Raw genomic sequence first — 24,714 nt, 5'->3', positions numbered from 1 at the left:
TCTCCCGCTCAGACCCCGGGTCCTTCCCTGTTCCTACCCTGCTCACCTGGTCCCCCACCAGGACCCCCACCTGGACAAGTTCTTCACCCTGGTGCACGTCCTGGAGGAGGGGGCCTTTCCGTTCCGGCTGAAGGACGCGGTGCTGAGCGAGGGCACTGTGGAGCAGGAGCTGCGGGCCAGCCTGGCGGCCCTGCGCCTCGCCAGCCCCGAGCCCCTCGTCGCCTTCTCCCACCATGTACTGGACAAGCTCGTTCGTCTGGTTGTGCGACCCCCGGTCATTGGTGGCCAGATTGGTGAGCTGTCACAGCCTCAGACTTTAGTTTCCCCATCTAGAGAGTGGGCCCAGTGACTAGTGGTGACCTCCCATAGCCCATTTATCTCTCTGGGCTCAACTTTCCAATCTGAAAAATGGCCCCTCAGTCCCCTAGTCCCCTGACCTTTTGAAGACCACATGACCCCCTTGGACCCTGAAGTAGGAGCTTGGAACTTAACCTCTGCTCTGCCCGGCAGTGAACCTGGGTCGTGGCGCCTTTGAAGCAATGGCCCACGTGGTCAGCCTCGTCCACCGGAGCCTAGAGGGTGCCCAGGACACCCGTGGTCACTGCCCACTGCTGGCTGCATATGTCTACTATGCCTTTCGACTGCCTGGCACAGAGCCCAGCCTCCCAGGTGGTGAGTGTCGGTGGGAGACTCGGGGGCACAAGAAATACCTGGGAGAGAAGCATCCTAAGCAAAGGGAAGGCATGTGCAAAGGTCCTGAGGCTACAGGCCTTGGTTGGTTTATACAAGGTATAGGAGAGCGAGAGAGAGAACTTTGTACCCCAGCCCCAGGACTGTGGTCTCTATAAATTTTATTGACAAGCGATTCAGCCAGTTAGCAAGCAGGGACTAGAGCAGAGCAGCCTGGGTTTGGCTTTCATTTCTGCCTGTGAGTTCTGTGACCTCAGGCAATGCCTTTACCTCTCTTGGCCTGTCTTCCTATCTTTTAAACAACAATAATACTAGTGCCTCTCTTGTGGGAGTGTTAGCAATAATAAATGGCAAGTGAAAGTGTTAGTTACTCAGCGACCCCATGGATTGTAGCTCACCAGGCTCCTCTGTCCGTGGGATTCTCCAGGCAAGAATACTGGAGTGGGTTGCCATTTCCTTCTCCAGGGGATCTTCCTGACCCAGGGATCTAACCCAGGTCTCCTGCATTGAAGGCAGATTCTTTACCGTCTGAGCCTCTAGGAAAGTCCAAACGGCATAGTAATCCATGTGAACTTGGCACAGTGAACACTTAGTAAAGTTGGATGATATTTTCATTTGCTGCTGCTGCTAAGTCACTTCAGTTGTGTCCAACTCTGTGCGACCCCATAGACGGCAGCCCACCAGGCTTTCCTGTCCTTGGGATTTTCCAGGCCAGAATACTGGAGTGGGTTGCCATTTCCTTCTCCAATGCATGAAAGTGAAGTCGCTCCATTGTGTCCGACTCTTAGCGACCCCATGGACTTCAGCCTACCAGGCTCCTCCATCCATGGGATTTTCCAGGCAAGAGTACTGGAGTGGGGTGCCATTGCCTTCTCCTTTCATTTGCTAAATGATTAGTAATACCCAGTAACCCTTCTGGACACGTACAATATGCTGGGCACTCCGTGTTTTTCATCCTTCTCAAAATTGCTATGAGGCTGGGCCACTATTACACCCATTTTATGGGTGAGGAACCTAGGGGTTTAGAGGCAGAAGGTGACTGTGGGGACTTCCCTGGAGGTCCAGTGGTTAAGACTCTGTGCTTCCACTGCAGGGGACGTGGGTTCAATCCCTGGTCGGGGAACTAAGGTCCTTCATGCTGTGTGATGCAGCCAAAAGAACAACCCCAAAACAACAACAACAACAAAACACACGAAAAGGAAGGGGCTCCGCCAAGGGCATCCGACTGCGAAGGGACAGGAGGTCATCAGGGCAGGTGGGCAGGGGGCTGAGCATATTCCTTCTGTCCTCAGGGGCCCCTCCAGTGATGGTGCAGCCTGCCACGCTGGCCCGTGGCCCTGGCCGCCCCGCCAGCCTCTACCTGGCACGCTCTAAGAGTATCAGCAGCAGCAACCCCGACCTGGCCGTGGCCCCTGGCTCTGTGGATGACGAGGTCTCCCGCATCCTGGCCAGCAAGGTAGGCGAGGGGCCCCTGCTGGCGCCAGCCTCGGGGGTCATGGCCGCCGTGTGGGTGGGTGAAAGATTTCAGTGTTGAAGGAAAACGGAACGACAAACAACAGCGCAGATGAAGGCTTGACCCTGGGGCCTCCCTGGCGGTCCAGCGGGTAGGACTCCGCACTTTCACTGCCAAGGGTGCGGGTTCAATCCCTGGTTGGGGAACTAAGATCCCACAAGCCACATGCGCGCGTGTGTGTGTGTGTGTGTGCGCCAAGGGTGCGGGGTGTGTGTGTGTGTGTGTGTGTGTGCCAAGGGTGTGGGGTGTGTGTGTGTGTGTGTGTGTGTGCCAAGGGTGCGGGGTGTGTGTGTGTGTGTGTGTGTGTGTGCGCCAAGGGTGCGGTGTGTGTGTGTGTGTGTGTGTGTGTGTGTGTGTGTGTCAAGGGTGCGGGGTGTGTGTGTGTGTGTGTGTGTGTGTGTGTGTGCTAAGTCGCTTCAGTTGTGTCCGACTCTTTGTGACCCAGTGGACCTTAGCCTGCCAGGCTCCTCTGTCCCTGGGATTCTCCAGGCAAGAATATTAGAGTGGGTTGCTGTTTCCTTCACACAAGCCACACAGGATGGCAAAAAAAAAAAAAACTTGACCCTGGACAGCAGGGCTGGCTGTCAGTTCGGGAGCTGTGACTTGGATTCTTAGGCGGACCCACGGATGGGACTGGAGCTTGAAAAAGGAGCAGCCTGTACGTGGCGCAGCGAGGTGTTTCCACATGTGCCACACGCGTGCATCCACAGGGGGCGCCCATGTGCACATTGCCCACGCATATTGGAACACGGTTGCGTGTACTCGTGTATTCCATGCACAGACACATGTGGGAGGCATATACACACATATCCTGTGCGTGTATTGCAGGGTCACATGTGGGTGTCCACGTGGGCACATGTGTGGCCCAGGGCAGTGAGCACACTCTGTGTTTGTCGCTGGTTTCTCTGCCCTCTGCCCTCAGACACTCCCACTTACCCGTGTGTCTCCAGGGTATCGACCGCTCACACTCCTGGGTGAATGCTGCTTATGCTCCGGGAGGCAGCAAGGCTGTGCTGCGACGGGCCCCCCCTTATTGCGGGGCTGACCCCAGACAGGTGCCCTCCCTACCTGACGTGCCCCTGCACGTGCATCACCCCACCTCAGCATGGGCTCCTCCCACCTTCCTGGCTGCTGCCGACTAACCTAGGGGGGCTGCCTGGAGGAGGCGGGAGACCCACCCCCCACCTCCTGCCTTCGTTTGGGGCTGTGGCATATGATGTTGTGGATGGTGTAGGCAACACGGGCATCTTCATGAGCCTTTTACTGCCATACAGACCACAGCCTCAGGCAGAGACAGAAGGAACAGAGCAGTGTCCAAATAGCATGCAAATGATGTGCAGTGACGGAAAGGGAGGGGCAGTATGCAAATAGCATGCAGATGACCCAGCCATTCTAACCTCACTTCCTGCATGGCCTCTCTCTCTCCCCTTAATCCACTCTGTTCAGGAGATTCAGCTGTCCCCTTGACACAGCAACCTGAATGATGCCCAGAGGGCAGAACTGAACCTTGGCTCCCTCACCCCATTTCAGGCAGAGGGATCCCTTCCCAGGACCCTGGTTGTGGGGAGGGGCTTTGCCATCAGATAGTCCTGGGATGAGTCCTGGTTCTGTTAGGGGCTCACTCTCTGCTCCAGGCTTAGAATTTTTAGAAGTAGTGAAGACTTGCTGTTCAGTGCAACGGCCCCAAGCCTGGGAAGGAGTTAGGGCATCACAGGTAGGACTTCGTTGGGGAGAGAGATCCTCCGGCCAGCCTCATCCTTGAGCTGCTGGCTAGTCGGGGAGATTGATGCCTATCAAACAAACACACAACTATGTAAGTGCAGGAGGTGAAAACGTCTGCAAGGAAGTGAACCAAGACAGGGCGGTCTGAAGAGTCTCTCTCCTAGAAGGTGACCTAAAGAGTGAGATAGAGCCAGCCAGGGACCAGTGGGTGTTCCAGGTGGAGGGAAAGGCTCTGCAGAGGTTGGGAGCAAGCTCAGAGGCCCCTGGGCACCCAAGGCTAGATTCCCTGCACACTTGGCCCCAGGCCACGTGTTCCAGCTTTGTGCCTGTCACCTAGGCAACCTGCACGGCATGGCAACCAGGGGACTGTTCACAGCTTGAGCAGGGGAACTTCAGGGCAGGCTTCTAAGATTTATGAGAGTCTGGCATCATGGGCCTTTCCAGCACCCCCCTGACGTTTTGAACAGTCCTCCCCACAGTGCCCTCAGTTCTCTGGGGTGTCAGCTGGGCTTGGAAGGGCATACTGCAGGTGGCAAGGTGTCAAGAGGGCAGGCATTCCAGACCTCAGGAGGAGGAGGCGGGAGGCGGCAGTGAGGCTGACCTTGGCAGGCCTTGGCAGTGGGTGGCCCATCTGATGTAGACCAGGGAGCCCAGGGTGTGTGGCTGGGACTGTGGGAGCTATGGGGGCCCCCTCATGCTCGAGGCAAGGGCCTGGGCAGTTTCCAGGGCTGGGCCAGTTCCATCATTGGATCATCTCCTCTCCCTGTCAGTGGCCTCACCTTCTGACCAGCCAAGGAGGTGGGGGAAGTGGAGCTTGAGCTCTCCATGCCCATTTCACAGATGGGAAAGCTGAGGCCTGGCGAGGCCCCAAGTAAAGCTGGAGTGGGGCCAGGCCTGGAACCTGGAGCTCTCGGCTGCTCCTGCTGCCTCTCATCAGTTCACCTCCTCTGTCCTTACCTTCCTTTTCCTTCTTTCTCCTCCTCCATTCTCCCCTTTAATCCCCTTTCTCTGTGCTCTGCGCCCCTGTCTACACTCTCACTCCACCTTGTTGACCTCTGTCCATCGGTGAACTCATGGACTCACTCACCCTCCACTGTCAACCCCACTCGCATTCCCTGCCTCTGCCCGCGTTATCCTCTCCATCTATGTTGATTTCATTCTCTCCACCTACACGCGCCCCACCCCCACTCTTCTCTTACTTTTGTCTGCCGGGTCCTGCTCTATCCGCGCTCACCTCCGACGGGCTCCTGTCCACATCCTCACCTGTCCCCTTCACCCTGCTTGTCGCCTCCTTACTGTGCCTTGCTTATTCTCATCTCTTCCATCACTTTCATGCCTTCTCCGTCTGAATCCACACACTGCTGTCTTTATTTATTAACACTGCTCGTTCCATCCACGCCCCCACTGTCTGTCCACATGGGCACACCTCCCCTCCATCCACGCTCCTGACCATCTCTCTTCTCCATCCATACCGTCTATACCCACACTAACCGCCCCCCACCCCCCACCATCCCATCCCCTTGCCATTCCATCATAGGCCATCGACCGCAGCTCTAGCCGAACCTCTTCCTGCCTCGAGAGCTCCTCCTCGTCCCCGCCCACCACCCAGCCGAGACCCACTGTGCAGAAGGTAGTTGGAGACGGGGTGGGTGACTGCACTTTGAGGTCCAGAGCTCCCTTGAGCGCCCAAGTCCAGTGGGGTCTGGAGAGCCAGGGAGAGGGCGCACTGACTGCTTCTGGCCCCTCTCCTCCTGCATGGCCTCCCCTTGCTCTGACCCCAAGCCATCCAGCTGCATCCTCCCCTGTCACACTGGGGGTACAGCGTGGGCGCCTCTGCACTCCGTGACCCCTGCTCCTGCCCCCAGCTGCTACATGAGGAGCTGGCCCTGCAGTGGGTGGTCAGCGGCAGTGCTGTGCGCGAAGCCGTCCTGCAGCACGCCTGGTTCTTCTTCCAGCTCATGGTGAGACTCCCTGTTCCCTGCCCGAGAGCAAGGGCCCCTGGAGAGACTCTCTTAAGATTGCACCTAAGCCCCCTGAGAAATGACCCCAAGAGACCCCCCCACATGGAGATAAGAGATGCCTAAGGGAATCTCTCCCTGGAGAGCCCCTGAAACTTACCTGAAACCCCCTCCCCTGTGTGAAGGATTTTCTCCCCACTTTTCCTGTGACACCATTGAGAAACTCTACCTAGCAAGGAGACCACCTCATCCCCAAGAGACAGAAGGAAACTATTGAGATCAGACTTGAACACGCCCCCAGACTCCTCAAGAGGTGCCTTGAACTATTCCTGCTGACAATAACCACCCCCACCTCAATCTGGTGGGCCTTGAAGCCCCACCCTCATTCCAACCGCCCAAGTTTGACCACTGGAGACCAGTTCTAGCCCCACACATCTCTCTCAGAGCCTCCTACCCCTCTAGCTAGCCCTCACTTAGGCCCCACCCATGGCCTTCTCAGGCCCCACCCACCATTCTCGGGCCCCACCCACACGGTCAGATCCCAGGATCCCTTATGCCCACCTTTAGCCTACCTCAAACCATCACTCACAGTCCCCCAGGTTCCACCCCCTTCTGGCAAGCCACCTCCACCTCCACCCCCCGTCCTCTCGCTCGGCCCCCAGGTGAAAAGCATGACGCTGCACCTGCTCCTGGGTCAGAAGCTGGACACACCCCGCAAACTTCGCTTCCCTGGACGCTTCCTGGACGACATTGCAGCCCTGGTGGGCTCTGTAGGCCTGGAGGTTATCACCCGCATCCACAAGGTGAGGGATGTGGGGCCTCCACGGTGTGTGGTGGGGCGGGGATCCTGAGGGAAGACATGGAGCCAGCCAGGTGGGGTGCCAATCTGCCCAGTGCTTCCTGGCTGCAAGACCACAAATCCCATTCATTGGATGGGTCCGTTTACTCAACATCTGTTTCTTAAAGCACCTACTGTGTGCACAGCCCTGGGCTGGGAGCTAGAGACAGACGGTGGTGACCAAAGCAGACCCAGTTCCTTGCTTTCATGGAGCTGTTAGGGAGAGATTTGAAGGAGGTAAAGGAGCAGTCTGTGTGATATCCAGGAAAGAATGTTCTAGGCAGCGGGAACAGCAGTTGCAAAGGCCCTGGGGCAGGACTGCCTCTGCTGGAAAGCAGTGAGCAGTTAGATAGCCTACGCTTCAGGCTGCAGCGGAGTTAACCAAGGATGGGAATGAGAGTTGGGGAGGGCAGGGAGGTGCCAGGGCAGATCCATTAGCCCTTAGCAACAGTGCCAGTATACAGTGAGTACTCAATAAACGGACATTGATATTTGAAACTTTGACAGTTATCCAGACGTGGAACCACTAATTCTAGTGCTCACAGGAGCTGTGCAGACAATAATGATAATAATAAAATTATGCGTTTGTTGAGCACTTGCTGTATACCTGAATACTTTAGGTGGATCCCGTCATTAAACTCTCCCTGCAGCTTCATGAACTTAGTGTTATTGTTTTTTCCATCTTACCAATGGAGAAACTGAGGCAGAGAATGACTAATAACCTGGTATCACATGACTGGAAAGGGGCAGAATGGAGATTTGAACCCTCAACCACCAGCTTCAGTTGGGAGAGTAGAGCTTCTGGTGGACCAGAGGGCATGTGCCCACTGGCTGTGGCCAGAATGTTCGATTTTTAAAATAATTTTGTTTAATTAATTTATTTTTATTTTTTGTATAATTTTAATTAATTTATTTATTTTGGGCTGTGCTGGTAAGAGAGGCCCGTGCCTTTCTCTAGTTGCGGAGAGTGGGGTCTGCTCTCTAGTTGCTTCGCGGTGGGCAGGCTTCTCCTTGTGCAGCACCGGCTCCAGGGCATGCGGGCTTCAGTAGTTGCGGCACGTGGGCTCCGTAGTTGTGGCTCCGAGGCTCTAGAGCACAGGTTCAGTAGTTGTGGCGCATGGGCTTAGCTGCGCTGAAGCATGTGGGAATCCTCCCGGATCAAGGATCAAACCCGTGTCTCCTGCACTGGCAGGTGAATTCGTAACCACTGAGCCACCGGGGAAGTCTAGAATGTCTGATTTCCAAAGAGAAAGGGGACTTCTGTGTTTGATGGGAATTTTCCAGATGTTTGAAATGCCAGTCCAGCCTAAGCTGGCTCTTGTGCAATTCCCCGTGACCTTTGGGCTGATCTCAAAGGCCTTGACCTGGTTGCACTAAAGTCTCCCTAGGAGCTAAGTTTCATATTACGAGGAAACCCCCCTTCAAGAGGGCTCGGGGAAGAACAGCACCCTTGAGAAGCAGCTTTGTCACAGCCGCTGGGGGGGCATCGGTGACGGGTCCCAGCGGTCATTCCTTCACTGGACATTTATGGAGCATCCAATTATATCAGGTTCAGTACACCAGGCAGACCCTGTCTCTGCCCTCCCGTGGACTTGGAGCTCAGGCGGGTTTTATATTTTGTCTCTGTCACAGGACCTGAGAACCCCTGAGGCTAACTTGTGAGGCCATAGGGTAACTCACGAGAACAGGAGGGCAGCTGGGCCTTGAGGCCATGTCAGCCTCCTTGCTGTTCCTCCCCTTGCTGGGCACTTCCTGCTCCGGGGCCTTTGCACTTACTGTTCCTTCTTTCTCATCCTTCTGGCTCCCCTCTCTCTTTTTTTCTTAATTTGTTTTTGGCTGTGATGGGTCTTCATTGCTGTAAACGAGTTTTCTCTAGTTGCGGCAAGCAGGGGGCTATGCTCCAGTTCCAGTGCTCAAGCTTCTCATTGTGGTGGCTTCTCTTGTTTTGGCCACCTGATGCAAAGAGCCAACTCATTGGAAAAGAACCTGATGCTGGGAAAAATTGAAGGCAAAAGGAGAAGAGGGCGGCAGAGGATGAGATGGTTAGATAGCATCATCGACTCAATGGACATGAATTTAAGCAAACTCCCGGAGACAGTGAAGGACAGGGGAGCCTGACATGCTGCAGTCTGTCAGATCGGAAAGAGTCAGATATGATTTAGTGAATGAACAACAACTCTTGTTGTGAACACAGGCTCAGTAGTTGTAGAGTATGGACTTAGTTGCTCCAAAGTGCGTGGGATCTTCCCAGTCCAGGGATCGAATTTGTGTCCCCTGCATTGGTAGGCAGATGCTTAACCACTGGACCGCCAATGAAGTCCCCAGGCTTCTCTTGAACTAGCATCCTGTTAGGTGTCTTTGAAACATGTTACTTTTATCAGTTAGGGCAGAGGTTAATTTGCTTGAATATCGTCACAAGCGGTTTAAATGTGACCAGGGTTTATTCCTGAGCGTAAGTGGGTTGCAGGGAGCTCCGCAGTGTGGGCCTGGCCATCTCAGTTCATCATAGTACCCGCCACATCAGGTATTTCAAGGTGGTGGGAACAGGAGGACCCGCCACATCACTTTTCTCAAATTCCATTGGCCAGAATATGGTCACATGATTTTTCTCCGTTGCAAGGAAGGCTGGGAAATGTAGTCCCTACCCAGCTCTGAACTCTGAGAAAGGGCCCCAGTACCTAAGAGAGGATATGAGGGGGGGTTAGCAGCCAGTCTCTGCCATCTGCGTCGTCTTACTGAAATCTGGTGAGAGAGGGGACTTCCCTGCTGGTCCAGTGGCTAAGACTCGGTGCTCCCCATGCAGGGGCCCCAGGGTTTGATCCCTGGCCAGGGAACTAGATCTGCAACTAAGACCAAGCACAGCCAAATAAATAAATACTTGTAAAACTAAATAAAATCTGGTGAGAGGAGAAAACAGAGTGCCCTCAACAGAGCTGGATGGAGAGTAGACACCTACCTGGGGGGAAGGGAAGAGCTAGTCAGAGAGAGGAGGACAACCAGGAAGGCCAGGAGTCTGGAGCTGAGACAAGGGCGTGTCAAGGAGGCCCAAGGCTTTGCGGCAGTGACCCGGCTCCTGGAGGTCACTGGTGGCCTTGGCGAGAGCCAGGCCCAGGGCAGGGACTGAGGCTCGATGGGGCGAGTGGGCGTGGGCTGACAGGCCCTGTGCCCCCAGGACGCGGAGCTGGCCGAGCGCCTCAACGCCAGCCTGGCCTTCTTCCTCAGCGACCTGCTGTCCCTGGTGGACCGCGGCTTCGTCTTCAGCCTGGTCCGGGCTCTCTACAAGCAGGTAGAAGGGGGCGTGGTGGGCAGGGCGCACCTGAAGGAACGTGGCGGGGCTGGCAGTCCTCCGGGGGATGTGGGTGGGGGGTGGGCAGAACCACGTTAATGTCGCCTGCCAACCCCTCCCCTGCAGGTGGCCACACGGCTGCAGTCGGCCCCCAACCCGGCAGTGCTGCTGACCCTGCGCATGGACTTCACGCGCATCCTGTGCAGCCATGAGCACTACGTGACCCTCAACCTCCCCTGCTGCCCTCTGTCGCCCCCCGCCTCGCCTTCGCCCTCTGTGTCCTCCACCGCCTCCCAGGTGGGTTGGCCTCACTTCTGACGCCTCTTCTTGACCCATCGACCTCTTGCCTTCCAGCCCTTCCTCTGCGGTCCCCTCATCTCTGTCCATTTCACACATAGGCCACTGCTCAAGGGATTGACCCCTTCTCGCTGACCCTTCACCTCTGACCCTGCATTCTCAGCAACTTCCCAGGAGGACCAGCTTCTGATTTCTTGCTTCTAACTCCCAGACTGGCATTCCATCTGCCATTTCTAAGATCTCTGATTTTGGACTCAGCCCCCTGTCATCTCACCAATGAGTTAACCCCGACCTCTCCCCTCTGACCCTTGACCCCCTGATCCCCTGTTTTGTCCCCCATCCTCTCCAGAGCTCCACCTTCTCCAGCCAGGCCCCAGACCCCAAGGTGATCAGCATGTTCGAGCTGAGCGGGCCTTTCCGGCAGCAGCATTTCCTGGCTGGCCTCCTGCTGACAGAACTGGCCTTGGCCATGGAACCTGAGGCCGAGGGGTGAGTGCAGGCCCTGTCTGGTCCCTCGGGGTGGGGGGTAGGGTGCAGGAGCCACACGCACTCCATCCTGAGCACCTCACTACTTTGCAGGGCGTCCCTGCTGCACAAGAAGGCCATCTGTGCTGTCCACAGCCTGCTCTGCAGCCATGACGCCGACCCCCGCTATGCCGAGGCCACCGTGAAGGCCCGGGTGGCCGAGCTATACCTGCCACTGCTGTCACTCGCCCGGGACACGCTGCCACGGCTGCATGACTTTGCCGGTCAGCAGGGCAGGGTCGGGCGGGGTGGGTTCTGCCATCTGGGGACCTGATTGATCCCACAAGGCTCAGGTCAGGAAACGTGGGCAAGGAGTTAAAACATGGGTGTTAGGGTCAGAGGAGCGGGTTTAAGTTCTGCCACAGGGCCCCAGGAAAGCCTCAAGGTCAGAAAAGGCTCAAGTCAGAAAAAGTGGGCAAGGAGCAAAAAACCTGGATGTTAGCATCAGAGAAGTGGCTTTAAGTCCTGCCACAGGGCCTCAAGAAAGCCATTAACCTTGCTGAGCTTCAAGTTTCTCACCTGTAAAATGGGGACAGTGACAGTACCAACTACTCCTAGGATTTTGTGAATATCTGGGGAGGTGTAGGACTGGAATACTGTCAGTGCACGATAAATGGGAGATGAATTATCTGTTCAAAAGAGGTGGGAGGAGGGAGAGGTAGGGAACATCAGGGTGAGAGGGCAATTAGAGCCTTGTGTTCATTAATTTGCACATTGACCAGCACCTTCGATAAACGAGTGTGCACTGTGGTTGAAACACACAGACTTGGAATTGGTGGGTTGATGCCCTTTGTCATTTCAGGGAAACTCTCAGTTGTTATCTCTTGATTTTTTTATTTTTTTTTTCTTTTCTGCCTCGTTTTCTCTCTTCTCTCCTCCTGGGACTCCAATGACACGTATGTTAGACCTTTATGATCCTGTTACACGTGTCTGCTGTGCTCTGTTCTGCTTTTCATTCTGTTGCTCTCTTGTGCATGAGTTAGGAAACTTTTCACCTGTGTTTGAGCTCACGACCTCTGTCTTCGGCTATGTCTGGTCTTCTGTTAACGGCCTTGGTTGAGTTCTGAATTTCAGATGTTTTATTTTTCACTTGTAATATTTGATGTTTTTTGTTGTAGATTTCAGCTGTCTGTTGACACTCTCCATCTTTTTATCCTTGTTTGTGCATCTTTTCTACATTTCATCTTTAAAAATTTATTTATTTATTTGGTTGCACCGGGTCTTAGTTACAGCATCTGAGGTCTTTAGTTGAAGCATGTGGGATGTAGTTCCTTGACTAGGGATTGAACCCAGACCCCCTGCATTGGGAGTGCAAAGCCTTAGCCACTGAACCACCAGGAAAATCCTCTACTTTTTATTTCAGTGTCCTGTTTGCTCACTTCAGTATTTGATCATCTCTGTGCCATGCCTGCTTCTGTTGTCTTTTCTCCCCTGTCAATCACATTTTCCTGCCTCTTCACTTCTTCTGATTTTTTTCTCGTATTTTGGACATTGTGTGTAAAAGGGCCATCAGGAGTGAGGCAATGTCCTCTTTGCCCAGTGAGGGTTTGTCTTTCCTTCTCTTAGGCAGATAGGATAAGGGGCTGAATCACCTCAATCCAGTCAGAAATCCATGTTAAACTGGGCTGGAGCTTGAGTAAAATTCAGTTGACCTTGTATCTCAAGAATCTCTAGGCTGAGACCTAGTCTGTATTTGTTGGTAGCAACTCTCTCTGATGATACTGTTATGGGGGCGAGTGGAGAGGATAGTCTTTTAAGATCATAGATTTTGGGACCAGACTTTTTAGGTTAAAATTTTAGCTTTACCATTTACCTACTATGTGACCCCAACTTAACTTGTCTTTACCTCAGTCCCTTCTTCCATAAAGTAAGGATGATAAAAGCACTTATCTCATAGGGCTGTGTTGAAGATAATAGTTAACAGTTTAAAGTGCTTAGAACACCACCTGATACGTAAGAAATGCCATGTCCATGTCAGTTGATGCTATAATAATAGCAGCAGCAGTTATTATTACGGTTGTCACCATGTCATCACCATCTTTACAATGACTGCTCCTGTGCACCAGGCCATGTTCTAAGCATTGAGCATAGAGTGGCCAGAGCAGATAGATACAGTCCAGGCCTTTGTGGCTCTTAGTTGCACGGTGACTGTCTCTAATTGCAAATACAATAAGTGAGCTCTGGGAGTCAATAACTAGAGACCGCACCCTGGTCTGAGGGGGTGGTATCAGGGAAGGCTTCCTTGAGGAGGTGACCTCTGAGCTGAAATTTGAGAAAGAGACAGAATTAACTGAGTTCTCTTGGCTCTCTCATCCCAGAGGGCCCAGGTCAACGCTCAAGACTGGCCTCTATGCTCGACTCGGACACAGAAGGGGAAGGGGATGTGGGAGGCACCATCAACCCCTCGGTGGCCATGGCCATTGCAGGTGGCCCCCTGGCCCCTGGCTCCCGGGCTAGTATCTCCCAGGGCCCAGCGACGGTGAGTACTGGCCTTGTCGCCAGAGACGCCATCTAATATCCGATCATCTTTGTGCCTGTGTCTAATGTCTTTTCTCCCTTATCAATCACATCTCCCTACCTCTTCACATGTCTTGTGATTTTTTGTTGTATTTTGGACATCGTGTGCCCGATAACCCAGTAATAGAAGTTAGGTAATAAAGTACCAGTTGACCTGTTCTCACTTTACTATGGAGAAAACGAAGGTCAACTCTCTTCCTTCTGAGCCCCCTGTCCCCTCCCCAGGCTGCTCGCTCAGGCTATGCCCTCTCTGCTGAGTCCAGTCGGACCTTGCTGGTGTGTGCGCTATGGGTCCTGAAGAACGCTGAGCCGGCCCTGCTGCAGCGCTGGGCTGCGGACCTGACCCTCCCTCAGCTGGGTCGTGTCTTGGACTTGCTGTACCTCTGCCTGGCTGCCTTTGAGTACAAGGTTCGAAGGTTGGGCAGGGGACTGAGGCATGGGGGGCAGGTTGAGGACACATGGTGGGGGGGCGCCTGGAGTGACATGGGCTGGGTGTGCAGGGGTGGACTGTGCACCAGTTGCTGGGGGGGAAGGGGTAGACTGTTTCAGTGCTGTAAGTTACCAGCAAACTGCTCCTACAGTTTTGCCTCTGAGAGGAGTTCCTGATAGAAATCAAGGAATAATAAGAGTCCATGTACCTTTCTCAGCTCCCCTGGTGGCTCAGTGGTAAGAACCTACCTGCCAATGCAGGAGACGCAAGAGATGTGGGTTTGATCCCTGGGTTGGAAAGATCCCCTGGAAGAGGAAATGGCAACCCACTCCAGTATTCTTGTCTGGAGAATCCCATGGACAGAGGAGCCTAGTGGGCTACAGTCCAAAGGGTCGCAAAGAGTCAGACATGACTTAGCAAGTGAGCACATGAGCACGTGTTGAACCAAAGCAAAAAGGGAAAATTTCCGTCATGAACAGAATCTGGGAGGTGCTGAGAGCTTGCTGTAAAGGGGAGGACTGTGTTTGCAAGCACAGGTTCCTGGAGGGATAGGGCCAGAAAAAGCAGACCAGGTTAGCCCACAGAAAAGGACAGAGTCAATCCTGAACCTGTTCTCTGCCGTCTCAGGGGAAGAAGGCCTTTGAACGCATCAACAGCCTCACATTCAAGAAATCGCTGGACATGAAGGCCCGACTGGAGGAAGCTATTTTGGGCACCATTGGAGCCCGACAGGAGATGGTGCGACGGAGCCGTGGTGAGAGGAAGGTGTACCCCAACACATGTCCCCACTCAGCGCCTCCCACACTTTGCACAAGGGTCCCCGAGACGGGAGCCGTTCCCGCCTGTCTGTCTGGTTCACTTTTCCCAGAAGTCCACACATTATCTCTGTACACATGGCACATGGGTTTCCCTGTTCATGTCTAACCGCGTCCACTCCGCAGGCGTCCGCATCATCCAGTGACCTCACAGGGATCCCTTGTTGCATCTTTTCATGGTCACGTGTGTCCTTATGTTTTTGCACATGTGTGAACACCCACCTGTGTCTCAGAGAGGAGCCCATTTGGGAACCAGGAGAACGTACGCTGGCGGAAGAGCGTCACACACTGGAGACAAACCTCGGACCGTGTGGACAAGTGGGTGAAGGCGGGACATAGCTCACAGGGCTTAGATCAGTTTCCAGAGAACTGTGCCCCCAGGGCAGATAAAGGGAAAGCGCCCAGCTGTCAGGGGAGGAGTCTAGCCAGGAGAGGCCCTCCCAAGCCCCTCCCATTCCCTCTAGGACCAAGGATGAAATGGAACACGAGGCCTTGGTAGACGGGAACCTGGCAACCGAGGCAAGCCTGGTGGTCCTGGATACACTGGAGATCATCGTGCAGGTATGGCTTGATCCAGCATCTCCATGACCTCTGGCCCCACCAACAGGCCTTGTGATCTCTGACTTCAGAACCCCTCTCCCTCCCTGACTCCATAACCACCCCAGTCTCTAAGAGCTGGATTTCTGGCCTGCCAGACGGTGATGCTGTCAGAGGCCCGGGAGAGCATCCTAGGCGCGGTACTGAAGGTCGTGTTATACAGCCTGGGCAGCGCCCAGAGTGCCCTCTTCCTGCAGCACGGCCTGGCCACACAGCGGGCTCTGGTGTCCAAGGTGAGTATCTCTGACAGCTACGCCTCTTAGAGTAACAGTCACTGCCCAGTCACTGAGCACCTGCTGTGTGCCCAGACACACTCCTTAGCCACAGTGTGCAGAGGAACTGAGGGTCAGAGTGGCAGAGTCAGCTACCTGGAGTCACACAGCAAGGGCTTAAACTGGCTCAGACGCCAAAGCCTGCTGGTTTGGCCGGAGAAGGCAGAAGAGCCCTGTGCTTCTGCCCAAGTCCCCATGGGGAACCGTCTGAGTCAGAACAGGGAGAAGCTCACTGGTGTCTGTTTCACCTTGGGCGCGGGGGCCAGTTCCCAGAGCTGCTGTTTGAGGAGGACACGGAGCTGTGTGCTGACCTCTGCCTGAGGCTCCTGCGCCACTGCGGCAGCCGCATCAGCGCCATCCGCACCCATGCCAGCGCCTCCCTCTACCTCCTCATGCGCCAGAACTTCGAGATCGGCAACGTAAGCGGGGAGCGGGGGGCATGGTCTACACAGGGCTCCAGGGAGGGCCGTTGATGAGGGTTCCTTATTAATTTTTTAATAAGTTGTATTTGTTCACTTGCTTTTGCCAGGCCGGGCTCTGTTGGACTTTGTCTAGTTGTGGTGCAGAGGCTTCTCACTGCAGTGGCTTCTTGCTGCGGTGTGCAGGCTCTAGGCCTGTGGGCTTCAGTAGTTGTGGTGCACAGGCTTAGTTACCCCGTGGCATGTGGGATCTTCCCCGACCAGGGATCGAACCCGTGCGCCCTGCATGGCAGGCAGACTCTTAACGACTAGACTACCAGGGTAGTCCTGAGCAGGGGTCTGGATCAAACAGACGTGAGGCAGAAGGGGAGAGGGGTGAGGCCAGCAGGCTGAGAAGGCCCACGGGCAGGCGCGCTCTTCCTCCCGGCCCAGAATTTCGCCCGTGTGAAGATGCAAGTGACGATGTCGCTGTCGTCCCTGGTGGGAACAACACAGAACTTCAGTGAAGAGCACCTGCGGCGCTCACTCAAGACCATCCTCACCTACGCCGAGGAGGACGTGGGGCTGCGGGACAGCACCTTTGCCGAGCAGGTGATCCCCCGGGGCCCCGGCCCCACCTTCCACAGCCAGGGTCTTTGCCCCCCCCCCCCCTTGACCCCCGACCCCACCACTTTGGCCACATCACTGCTGGCCCTTCCCCCACTCCAGGTCCAGGACCTGATGTTCAACCTGCACATGATCCTGACTGACACGGTGAAGATGAAGGAGCATCAGGAAGACCCGGAGATGCTTATCGACCTCATGTACAGGTGAGGAGGGCCGGTCACAGACAGGCGAGGGGAGAGGAGATGGTGGGAGGGAGTAGGGGAGCGTCCAGGTAACGAGAGAGACCAGTAAGGATGGACAAGTGATGAGGGGCCAGGAGAGCAGACAGATGAGGACCAAGGGAGAGGACAGGTGAGGTACGGGCAGGTAAAGGAGCAAAAGCAAAGGGTACCAGAGGGTCATCCAGATCGGGGTGACAAAGCAGAACCAGGACAGGCGAGGCAGACAGGTGGGAGAGGCAGGTGAGGCGCCGACCCGTGGAGGGGTGACAGATCAAGAGAGCAAAGTGCTTTGGAGGAGAGAGGAGTGTTTTGTAAGAAACTGGGGAGTGGGAGATGGGGGCCCAGGTAATGCAGACAGGGGAGGGAGGGGGCATACAGAAGGGAGGGCCCTAGGCAGACAGGTGACCTGGTTCAGGGTGCCAGGTAGAGTAGACTGACGAGAAGGACAAGTGAGGGGGTGACACTTGTGAAGGGATGGACAGGTGTGGAGTGGAATAAGAGCGGAGACAGGTGAGTAGAGGAAGAGAGGCAATGATGGACAGGTGGATGGGAAGACAGGTGAGAGCTGGACAGGTGAGACAGGTGAATGGGGTACAGGTGAGGAGATTGGCTGGTCAGTGGGAGACGAGGAGGAGGACTGCTGAGAAGAAGAGCAGAACAGTAAGTGAGAGGACAGGTAAGGGGATGGACAGGTGAGACAGGTGAGGGGAGGGATAGGTGACTGAAGATTCAGGTGAGGAGGTGGTCTGGGGCAGATGGCTGGGGTAACAGAAGGGGATGGACAAGTGAGGGGCGAGCAGTGAGGGGCGAGGTGGGCCTCCACCCTCCTCCCACCTCCCATCTCCCATCGCCCTCACCCTCCTCCCACCGCCCTCACCTTCCTCCCACCGCCCTCACCCTCCTCCCACCTCCCATCGCCCTCACCTTCCTCCCACCTCCCACCGCCCTCACTGGGGCTCTAGGATCGCCCGGGGCTACCAGGGCTCCCCAGACCTGCGGCTGACGTGGCTGCAGAACATGGCGGGGAAGCACGCGGAGCTGGGCAACCACGCGGAGGCCGCGCAGTGCATGGTGCACGCGGCCGCCCTGGTGGCCGAGTACCTCGCGCTGTTGGAGGACAGCCGCCACCTGCCTGTGGGCTGCGTTTCCTTCCAGGTGAGTGGCGGGGGTGGGGGTCGTGGCGGGCGGGAGTGCGGCACGTGTGGGTAAAAGACCAGGCTCTGAGCCCACCTCCCACCCCAGAACATCTCGTCCAACGTGCTGGAGGAGTCCGCCATCTCCGACGACATCCTCTCACCCGACGAGGAGGGCTTCTGTTCCGGGAAGCACTTCACGGAGATGGGGCTGGTGGGGCTGCTGGAGCAGGCGGCCGTCTACTTCACCATGGTGAGGCCCAGGGCCCGGGGCAGTGCCGTACTTCCGCTCTTGGGCCCCACACCCGCTCCGGGAGATTCCAGATGGAGCTGCTGGGAGGACGCTTTCTGGGCAGGAGACTTGTCAGGGAGGATTTGGGTGTCTCTGAAGCCACTTTCCTGCCTTTCTCCCTTTAAAACTCTTGGTACATGGGTAAGGCTTGAGTATGTTCAGTGACCATTTTTAAAAAATTTTTTTATTTTGGCCACACCTGGCGGCTTTGGGGAACTTAGTTTCCTGACCAGGGATTGAACCCTGGTCCCCTGCAGTGAGAGCATGGAGTTATAACCACTGGACCACCGGGGAAGTCCCTAAAATTCTTTTCTGTTATGAAAAATTTCAAGAACACGTAAAGTTGTGTCCCCACCACCCCTCATACCCAGCACCCAAAATCAGTGACCACCTATGCTTACCATCCTGTTTCAGTTCTTTGCACTGAACCTTCTTTTGTTCCTTTTTTTTATTTAATTTTATTTGTTTGTATTTACTTTTTGGTTGTTCTGGGTCTTCTCTGCTGCACGGGTTATTCTCCAGTTGTGGTACACGGGCTTATTGTGACGGCTTCTCTAGTTGTAGTGCGTGGGCTTCAGTAGTTGCGGCTCCCAGGAGGTAGAGCAACAGGCCCAATAGCTGTAGTTACTCTGCACCATGTGAGATCTTTCTGGATCAGAAATCGAACCCCTGTCTCCTGCATTGGCAGGTGGATTCTTTGCTACTGAGCCACAAAGGAAGCCCCTAGAGGTTTTTTTGATGTTGTGTTTCTTGTTGTTACTTTGCTGGAGTCTCAGAGACAGAGGCCTTGGGAATAAGCCAGATGGTAGACACAGACCTCGGACAGTCAGCAAATAGCTCGGGACACCTGTTGTGTGCCAAGCTTGATGTTGGCCCTGGCTGGCACTCAGGAGTGCCTATTACCATGTGCCAGCAGGCAGTTGTGTGTGGAGGCCTTAGGCATCATGCCAGAAGGGCTTACATTCAGGTACTGGTCCTGGGGAGCCCCCCCATCTCAGGTTCAATTTCCTGTCTGAGGGATAGGGAAAAAGAAAATGACTCCTCCTACCAATGAAGGAACATGGATAAAGCATACAGGTACACAGCACCTGGTCCACAGTAGGATGGTAGAGACCACAGAGGATGTCTGTAAGGGCTGAGTGGAACGGCTGGTACCCCATCTGGGGCAGATGCAGTCAGGGTGGGCTTCCTGGAGGAGGTGATAGAAGATGGCACCCTGGGGGAGTGGGTCGGAGCGTGGTTGGTCCAGGCAGGAGAGAAGACCAGGGTAGGTGCTGGAAACCCTGACATATTCTCACACCCTCATCCCCAGGGCGGGCTCTACGAGGCCGTGAACGAGGTCTACAAGACCCTCATTCCCATCCTGGAAGCCCACCGCGACTACAAGAAGCTAGCTGCCGTGCACGGCAAACTTCAGGAGGCCTTCACCAAGATCATGCACCAGGTGGGCCCAGGAGGCCCTCCCAGCCCCAGCCCCAGCCCCATCCCCTGTCGACCCCTGCCATCCCCAGCTGACTTTGCCCCTTTTCTCTCCCACCACAGAGTTCCGGCTGGGAGGTGAGTGCCACCTACCTACCTCTGGGACCCTCATGACAACTGGTCAGCAGTGGTCGGGGACCACCAGGGGGCGCTGGCGGAGCACAGCTGCCTGGCCACAGGGGCTCAGTGGGCGATGACCAGTGACGCACCCCCACCGCTTCCCCCCAGGTCCCCCTCCCTGCCCCAGATCTCCAGGGCAGCTTGTGACTCACCCAGCTGGGAGCTCTCCAGTGACACCCTTCCCTCGGGCAGGGCCAGCTTGGTCACCGCCTGAAAGGGGGGCCTCCCGCTCCCACCCTCTGCCTCTGTTTCTTTTCGTCTCTATCTCTTGGTCTCTTCCCATCCATCTCTCCCAGTCTGTCTCCTTGCTTGCTTACTCTGTGTGTGTCTTTGGGTCTCTCATGCCTCCCTGTCTCCTCAACTTCCCCCAGGATCTCTGCTCATTTGCCATTTCATGTTCCCCCTCTCTGCCTCTCCCCTACTTGGGTCTATTTTTAGGCATCTCCTAGTTTGGGGAGAATTTTCTGGCCAAAGATGGCAGGAACCCAGAGCCAAGGCGGGAGGGTTGGGTGGGGGCCGGGCAGGGCAGGCGGGTCTCCTCCCTCCCCGGATCTCCCTACCCATAGAATGGTTGTCATCAGGCTGCATAACCAGGACCCTGGGGGTTGGGGGCTCTGACCTCTGACCTCCGCAATGACTTTGTCTCTCTGCCCCTGGCTTCCACCTCCCTCTCCTGGTGCCCACCCCACCCTACCTACCTGGATCCGCTTTGGTGAGTGAACATGAGCCACCCCCGTCTTTCCTGGTGGTGGGTCATCTACCTAGGGTGGGAGGAGGGGGAGTCCTCTTTCCAAACTTAGATCAGGGAGGGGAGGGGATGCCCTGGAACAAGGGAACCAGAGCAAGAGACAACCATCACTTCCTTCAGCCACGTGTGCATTTATTGAGCACCTACTGTATACCCGGGGCTCCCAGGTGGCACGATGGTAAAGAATCTGCCTGCCAAAGCAGGAGACGGGATTTCAATCTCTGGGTTGGGAAGATCCCCTGGAGAAGGAAATGGCAACCCACTCCAGTATTCTTGCTTGGGAAATCCCATGGACAGAGGAGCCTGGGAGGCTGCAGTCTATGGGGTTGCAGGGAGTTGGACATGACTTAGCAGCTAAACAACAACTATATACCCAGCCACACAGACATTGAGAAGCGAGCTGTGAGCAATAGAGCCCTGTTCCTCATTGCATATTGAGATCCATACTCTGAAGAACTGCATGGAACGAGAGGGAGAATCCGAAACTCAGGGTTTGTGTTCAATGAGAATAAAGATTGAGGGAGCAGCAGATAGGCTGGAGAGAAAGAGTGAGGGTATGGGCAGTGGACAGTCGGCCAGGTCCACGTCTCTGCCTGTGATGTGATGTTCTTGGGGTCCCCCCAGTCCTCCACCCATGCCCCCATCTTCTGCACATGGGGCTGGAGGACACGTGTCTCTGGGGTAGGGGCCTCCAGGTCAATAGCAGCTCTCCCACAGCCCCAGCGCGTGTTTGGGACATATTTCCGTGTGGGCTTCTACGGCGCCCGCTTTGGTGACTTGGATGAGCAGGAGTTCGTGTACAAGGAGCCATCTATCACGAAGCTGGCTGAGATTTCACACCGGCTAGAGGCACGTCCTGGAGGTGGGGGGTGGTCGGGGCACTGGGCTGCCCTGGGGCTGGGTGGGGGCTGCAGCCATGTGGCCCTGAGTCAGCCCTGTGTCCCCAGGAGTTCTACACGGAGAGGTTCGGGGAGGATGTGGTCGAGATCATCAAAGATTCTAACCCTGTGGACAAGACCAAGCTGGACCCGCAGAAGGTGAGGGCTTCCGACCATCTCCCCAGGGTCCCCCAAATCCTATATTCAGAGACTCCATGCACCACATCCTGTGGCCCCTCAAATCCTATTTCTCTAGGAAACTCCAAAGCTGGTCTCTCTCAGGGACCCCAGAATCCTATTCCTCAGGGATTCCCATACATCCAGATGAAATGTGAAAGTGTTAGTCGCCCAGTCATGTCTGACTCTTTGCAACACCATGGACTGTAGCCCACCAAGCTCCTCTGTCCATGGGATTCTCCAGGCAAGAATACTGGAGTGGGTGGCCATTTCCTTCTCCAGGGGATCTTCCCAACCCAGGGACTGAGCCCTGGTCTGCATTGCAGGCAGATTCTTTACTGTCTGAGCCACCAGAAAAGCCCCAGTTGAGACATAGGGAGACTTGAGAACCCAAAGCCTGCAGACCCAGGGAGGCTCAACCCCCTTTCTGCAGGGATGGGGCCCCTGTGGGGGGCCAGCAACCCCCAGCTTGTGTTGGGGCTGAAGCCCTTACCCCTGGGCCCCGCACCCCAGGCCTACATCCAGATCACATACGTGGAGCCGCACTTTGACACCTATGAGCTCAAGGACCGGGTGACCTACTTCGACCGCAACTATGGGCTGCGAACCTTCCTGTTTTGCACACCCTTCACGCCAGACGGGCGTGCTCACGGCGAACTGCCAGAGCAGCATAAGCGCAAGACACTGCTGAGCACGGCCCACGCCTTCCCCTACATCAAGACCCGAATCCGTGTTTGCCACCGGGAGGAGGTGGGTGGTCAGGGGCGGCCCAGGGAGTGGGGAGGTCAAGAGACCCCAGACCAAGGGAGGCAGGGGACCCCCAAATTCCAACCTCCAGGCCCTAGTCAGCAGACTAAAACCCCTCCCTCCAGACCTCACTGACCCAAGTCTGGACTAGAACCAGGCCAGAGTTAGCAACAGCACGCCAAAACCAGCTGAACCTTGCCCCTTACCCTGCCAGACCCAGTTCCTTACACAGGCTCTTGGACCCCTATGAACCCCCAGTCAAGATCCAAGCTGCCACAGGCTGGTTTGGGTCAGGGCATCTCCAGGCCCCACCCAGTGATGCGTGCCCATCCCTACCCCACAGACGGTGCTGACCCCAGTGGAGGTGGCCATCGAGGACATGCAAAAGAAGACTCGGGAGCTGGCCTTCGCCACTGAGCAGGACCCTCCTGATGCCAAGATGCTGCAGATGGTGCTGCAGGGCTCTGTGGGGCCCACTGTGAACCAGGCACGGCTGGCAGGGGAAGCAGTCTGCCCAAAGCCCCAGGGGGGGCAGGGGGTGGTGGAATGCAGACGGCTTCATGAGCCCCTGTCACCCCACAGGGACCTCTGGAGGTAGCCCAGGTGTTTCTGGCAGAGATCCCAGAAGACCCCAAGCTCTTTAGGCATCACAACAAGCTGCGGCTCTGTTTCAAAGACTTCTGCAAAAAGTAGGCCTGACCCCATCCCCAGACAGGGCCCCTCTAACCAGCCCCCTATTATGACTCTCTGCCTACCTGACTCCCCAGTACAGCCAGTCTGTCAACCTGACCTGCCTTTATGGCCTCTCTGATTTCCATTAAGTCATGTCCCTCATCTGACTCAGTGGACATGAGTTTGAGCAAGCTCCAGGAGATGGTGAAGGATAGGGAAGCTTGGTATGCTGCAATCCATGGGGCTGCAGAGAGTCAGACACGACTGAGTGACTGAACAACAATATATCCACCTATCAGACCCCCATTATTACTCCTCTGCATGCCTGATCCCAGTTCATGGCCTCCTCACCGCTCATTTTTTTAATCCTTTTTTTTTGGTTGCACTGGGTCTTCATTGCTGCACGCAGGCTTTCTCTAGTTGTGGCAAGTGGGGGTTACCCTTGTGTGTGGGCTTCTCACTGCGATGGCTTCTCGGTGCGGAGCACAGGCTTTAGGGCCCACTGGCTTCATCAGTTGCAGCGCGTGGACTCAGTCATTGCGGTGTGCCGCTCTACAGCCTGTGGACTTCAGTAGTTGTGGCGCCTGGGCTTGCTTAGTTGCTCCACAGCATGTGGAATCTTCCCAGACCAAGGATCAAACCCAGGTCCCCTGCACTGGCAGGCGGATTCTTTACCACTGAGCCATCTGGTCCTCAGGTGTGAGGATGCGCTGCGGAAGAACAAAGCCCTGATTGGGCCGGACCAGAAGGAGTACCATCGGGAACTGGAGCGCAACTATTCCCGCCTACGGGAGGCTCTGCAGCCTTTGCTCACCCAACGCCTGCCCCAGCTGCTGGCACCAAACACAGCCGGCCTCAGGTGCCTAACCCGAGTCCCCCGCCCACCCCAGAGAGGGCGAGATGGGGCAGGCAAAGCCCGGCAGAGTGTGGGGGCTACCATATGTGTGCCCATCAACACAGGTGCTTGGGGCTTTGCACGTGCATGTGAACACTTGCACATGTACATAATATTCAAGCTCTGAGCCACCATTTCTGATCCTAGCTAGGTTATTTCTCAGGCATGTGACTTCATTTTTCTGAGCCTCAGTTTCCACATCTGTCAAAGGGGTATGATTCATATCTCCAGTGGTGGATTCTATGAAGGAATCTCCAGTTCCACGGCTGGATCAGAACCAACCTTAAAGGAGTCAGGATGACCATAGAAGGATCTGGGGAGGGGGAGGGGGAGGAGGGGAAGGAAAGTAGTGGGAGGCAGAGGAGGAGGTGATGGCTGGAGAGCATTATGGAATTGGGGACCATGTGCCCGTGTTGATCTGCTTCATTCTTCCCTCCCCCAGGAACTCCTTGAACAGAGCAAGTTTCCGGAAGACTGACCTCTGAGCCCACAGGGCCTGGAGCCACTCCCAGAGGAACCAGGACCCTGGCCTCAGCTACCTGTGCCTTCCTGATAGTCTCTCCCACTGCCCACTTGGCTGTGAGGCGCCCACATCGTGCACAGGGCTGGGCCCTCTGTTCCTCTGTTCTCATCTGTGTGCACTGATGCTTCTTGTCTTTTCTAATTTAAAATGGTTTTTGTAAACAGCCTGTGTGGTGTGGTCCCTGGGGGCTGGGTCCCAGGTGCATACTCGACCTAATTGTTGATGACAGACACTGAGAACTAGTTGGGTGCAACAGACAGCAGTGACGACCCATGCAAGTTCTTGCCCTTGTAGAGCTGACATTCTAGTGGGGAGGGCAACACAAATGACAATGTCATGTGTGT

At 55.5% G+C, this 24,714-nt stretch overlaps 1 protein-coding gene across 6 annotated transcripts in view; it reads left to right on the top strand.

The window, feature by feature from the left end:
• DOCK6 (dedicator of cytokinesis 6) overlaps positions 1-24,533 on the top strand; it is a 38,367-nt gene extending 13,834 nt beyond the window's left edge. Inside the window, exons 17-47 of one of the 6 annotated variants that reach the window (XM_042249966.1) lie at positions 62-293; positions 511-672; positions 1,983-2,146; positions 3,154-3,258; positions 5,463-5,555; positions 5,791-5,886; positions 6,546-6,686; positions 9,894-10,007; positions 10,134-10,304; positions 10,654-10,793; positions 10,884-11,053; positions 13,148-13,308; positions 13,572-13,754; positions 14,404-14,530; positions 14,825-14,909; positions 15,056-15,152; positions 15,287-15,421; positions 15,727-15,879; positions 16,312-16,470; positions 16,588-16,688; positions 17,669-17,861; positions 17,949-18,092; positions 19,444-19,575; positions 19,674-19,688; positions 21,202-21,327; positions 21,426-21,515; positions 22,047-22,283; positions 22,624-22,767; positions 22,863-22,969; positions 23,650-23,811; positions 24,290-24,533. In XM_042249966.1, the coding sequence (XP_042105900.1) occupies positions 62-293; positions 511-672; positions 1,983-2,146; positions 3,154-3,258; positions 5,463-5,555; positions 5,791-5,886; positions 6,546-6,686; positions 9,894-10,007; positions 10,134-10,304; positions 10,654-10,793; positions 10,884-11,053; positions 13,148-13,308; positions 13,572-13,754; positions 14,404-14,530; positions 14,825-14,909; positions 15,056-15,152; positions 15,287-15,421; positions 15,727-15,879; positions 16,312-16,470; positions 16,588-16,688; positions 17,669-17,861; positions 17,949-18,092; positions 19,444-19,575; positions 19,674-19,688; positions 21,202-21,327; positions 21,426-21,515; positions 22,047-22,283; positions 22,624-22,767; positions 22,863-22,969; positions 23,650-23,811; positions 24,290-24,332 (4,182 nt within the window). In that variant the 3' untranslated portion in view covers positions 24,333-24,533. Of the gene's footprint in view, positions 1-61; positions 294-510; positions 673-1,982; positions 2,147-3,153; positions 3,259-5,462; positions 5,556-5,790; positions 5,887-6,545; positions 6,687-9,893; positions 10,008-10,133; positions 10,305-10,653; positions 10,794-10,883; positions 11,054-13,147; positions 13,309-13,571; positions 13,755-14,403; positions 14,531-14,824; positions 14,910-15,055; positions 15,153-15,256; positions 15,422-15,726; positions 15,880-16,311; positions 16,471-16,587; positions 16,689-17,668; positions 17,862-17,948; positions 18,093-19,443; positions 19,576-19,673; positions 19,689-21,201; positions 21,328-21,425; positions 21,516-22,046; positions 22,284-22,623; positions 22,768-22,862; positions 22,970-23,614; positions 23,812-24,289 lie in introns of those variants that run through there. The other 5 variants (XM_042249965.1, XM_042249968.1, XM_042249969.1 and 2 more) reach the window with 5 other exon arrangements.
• Positions 24,534-24,714: the final 181 nt, after the last annotated feature.

The sequence above is a fragment of the Ovis aries genome, chromosome 5, assembly GCF_016772045.2.
Source record: "Ovis aries strain OAR_USU_Benz2616 breed Rambouillet chromosome 5, ARS-UI_Ramb_v3.0, whole genome shotgun sequence".
NCBI classification, from domain to species: Eukaryota; Metazoa; Chordata; class Mammalia; order Artiodactyla; family Bovidae; genus Ovis; species Ovis aries.
Note: the sequence above shows the minus strand (reverse complement) of the source record. Positions and strands in the feature narration are given on the sequence as shown.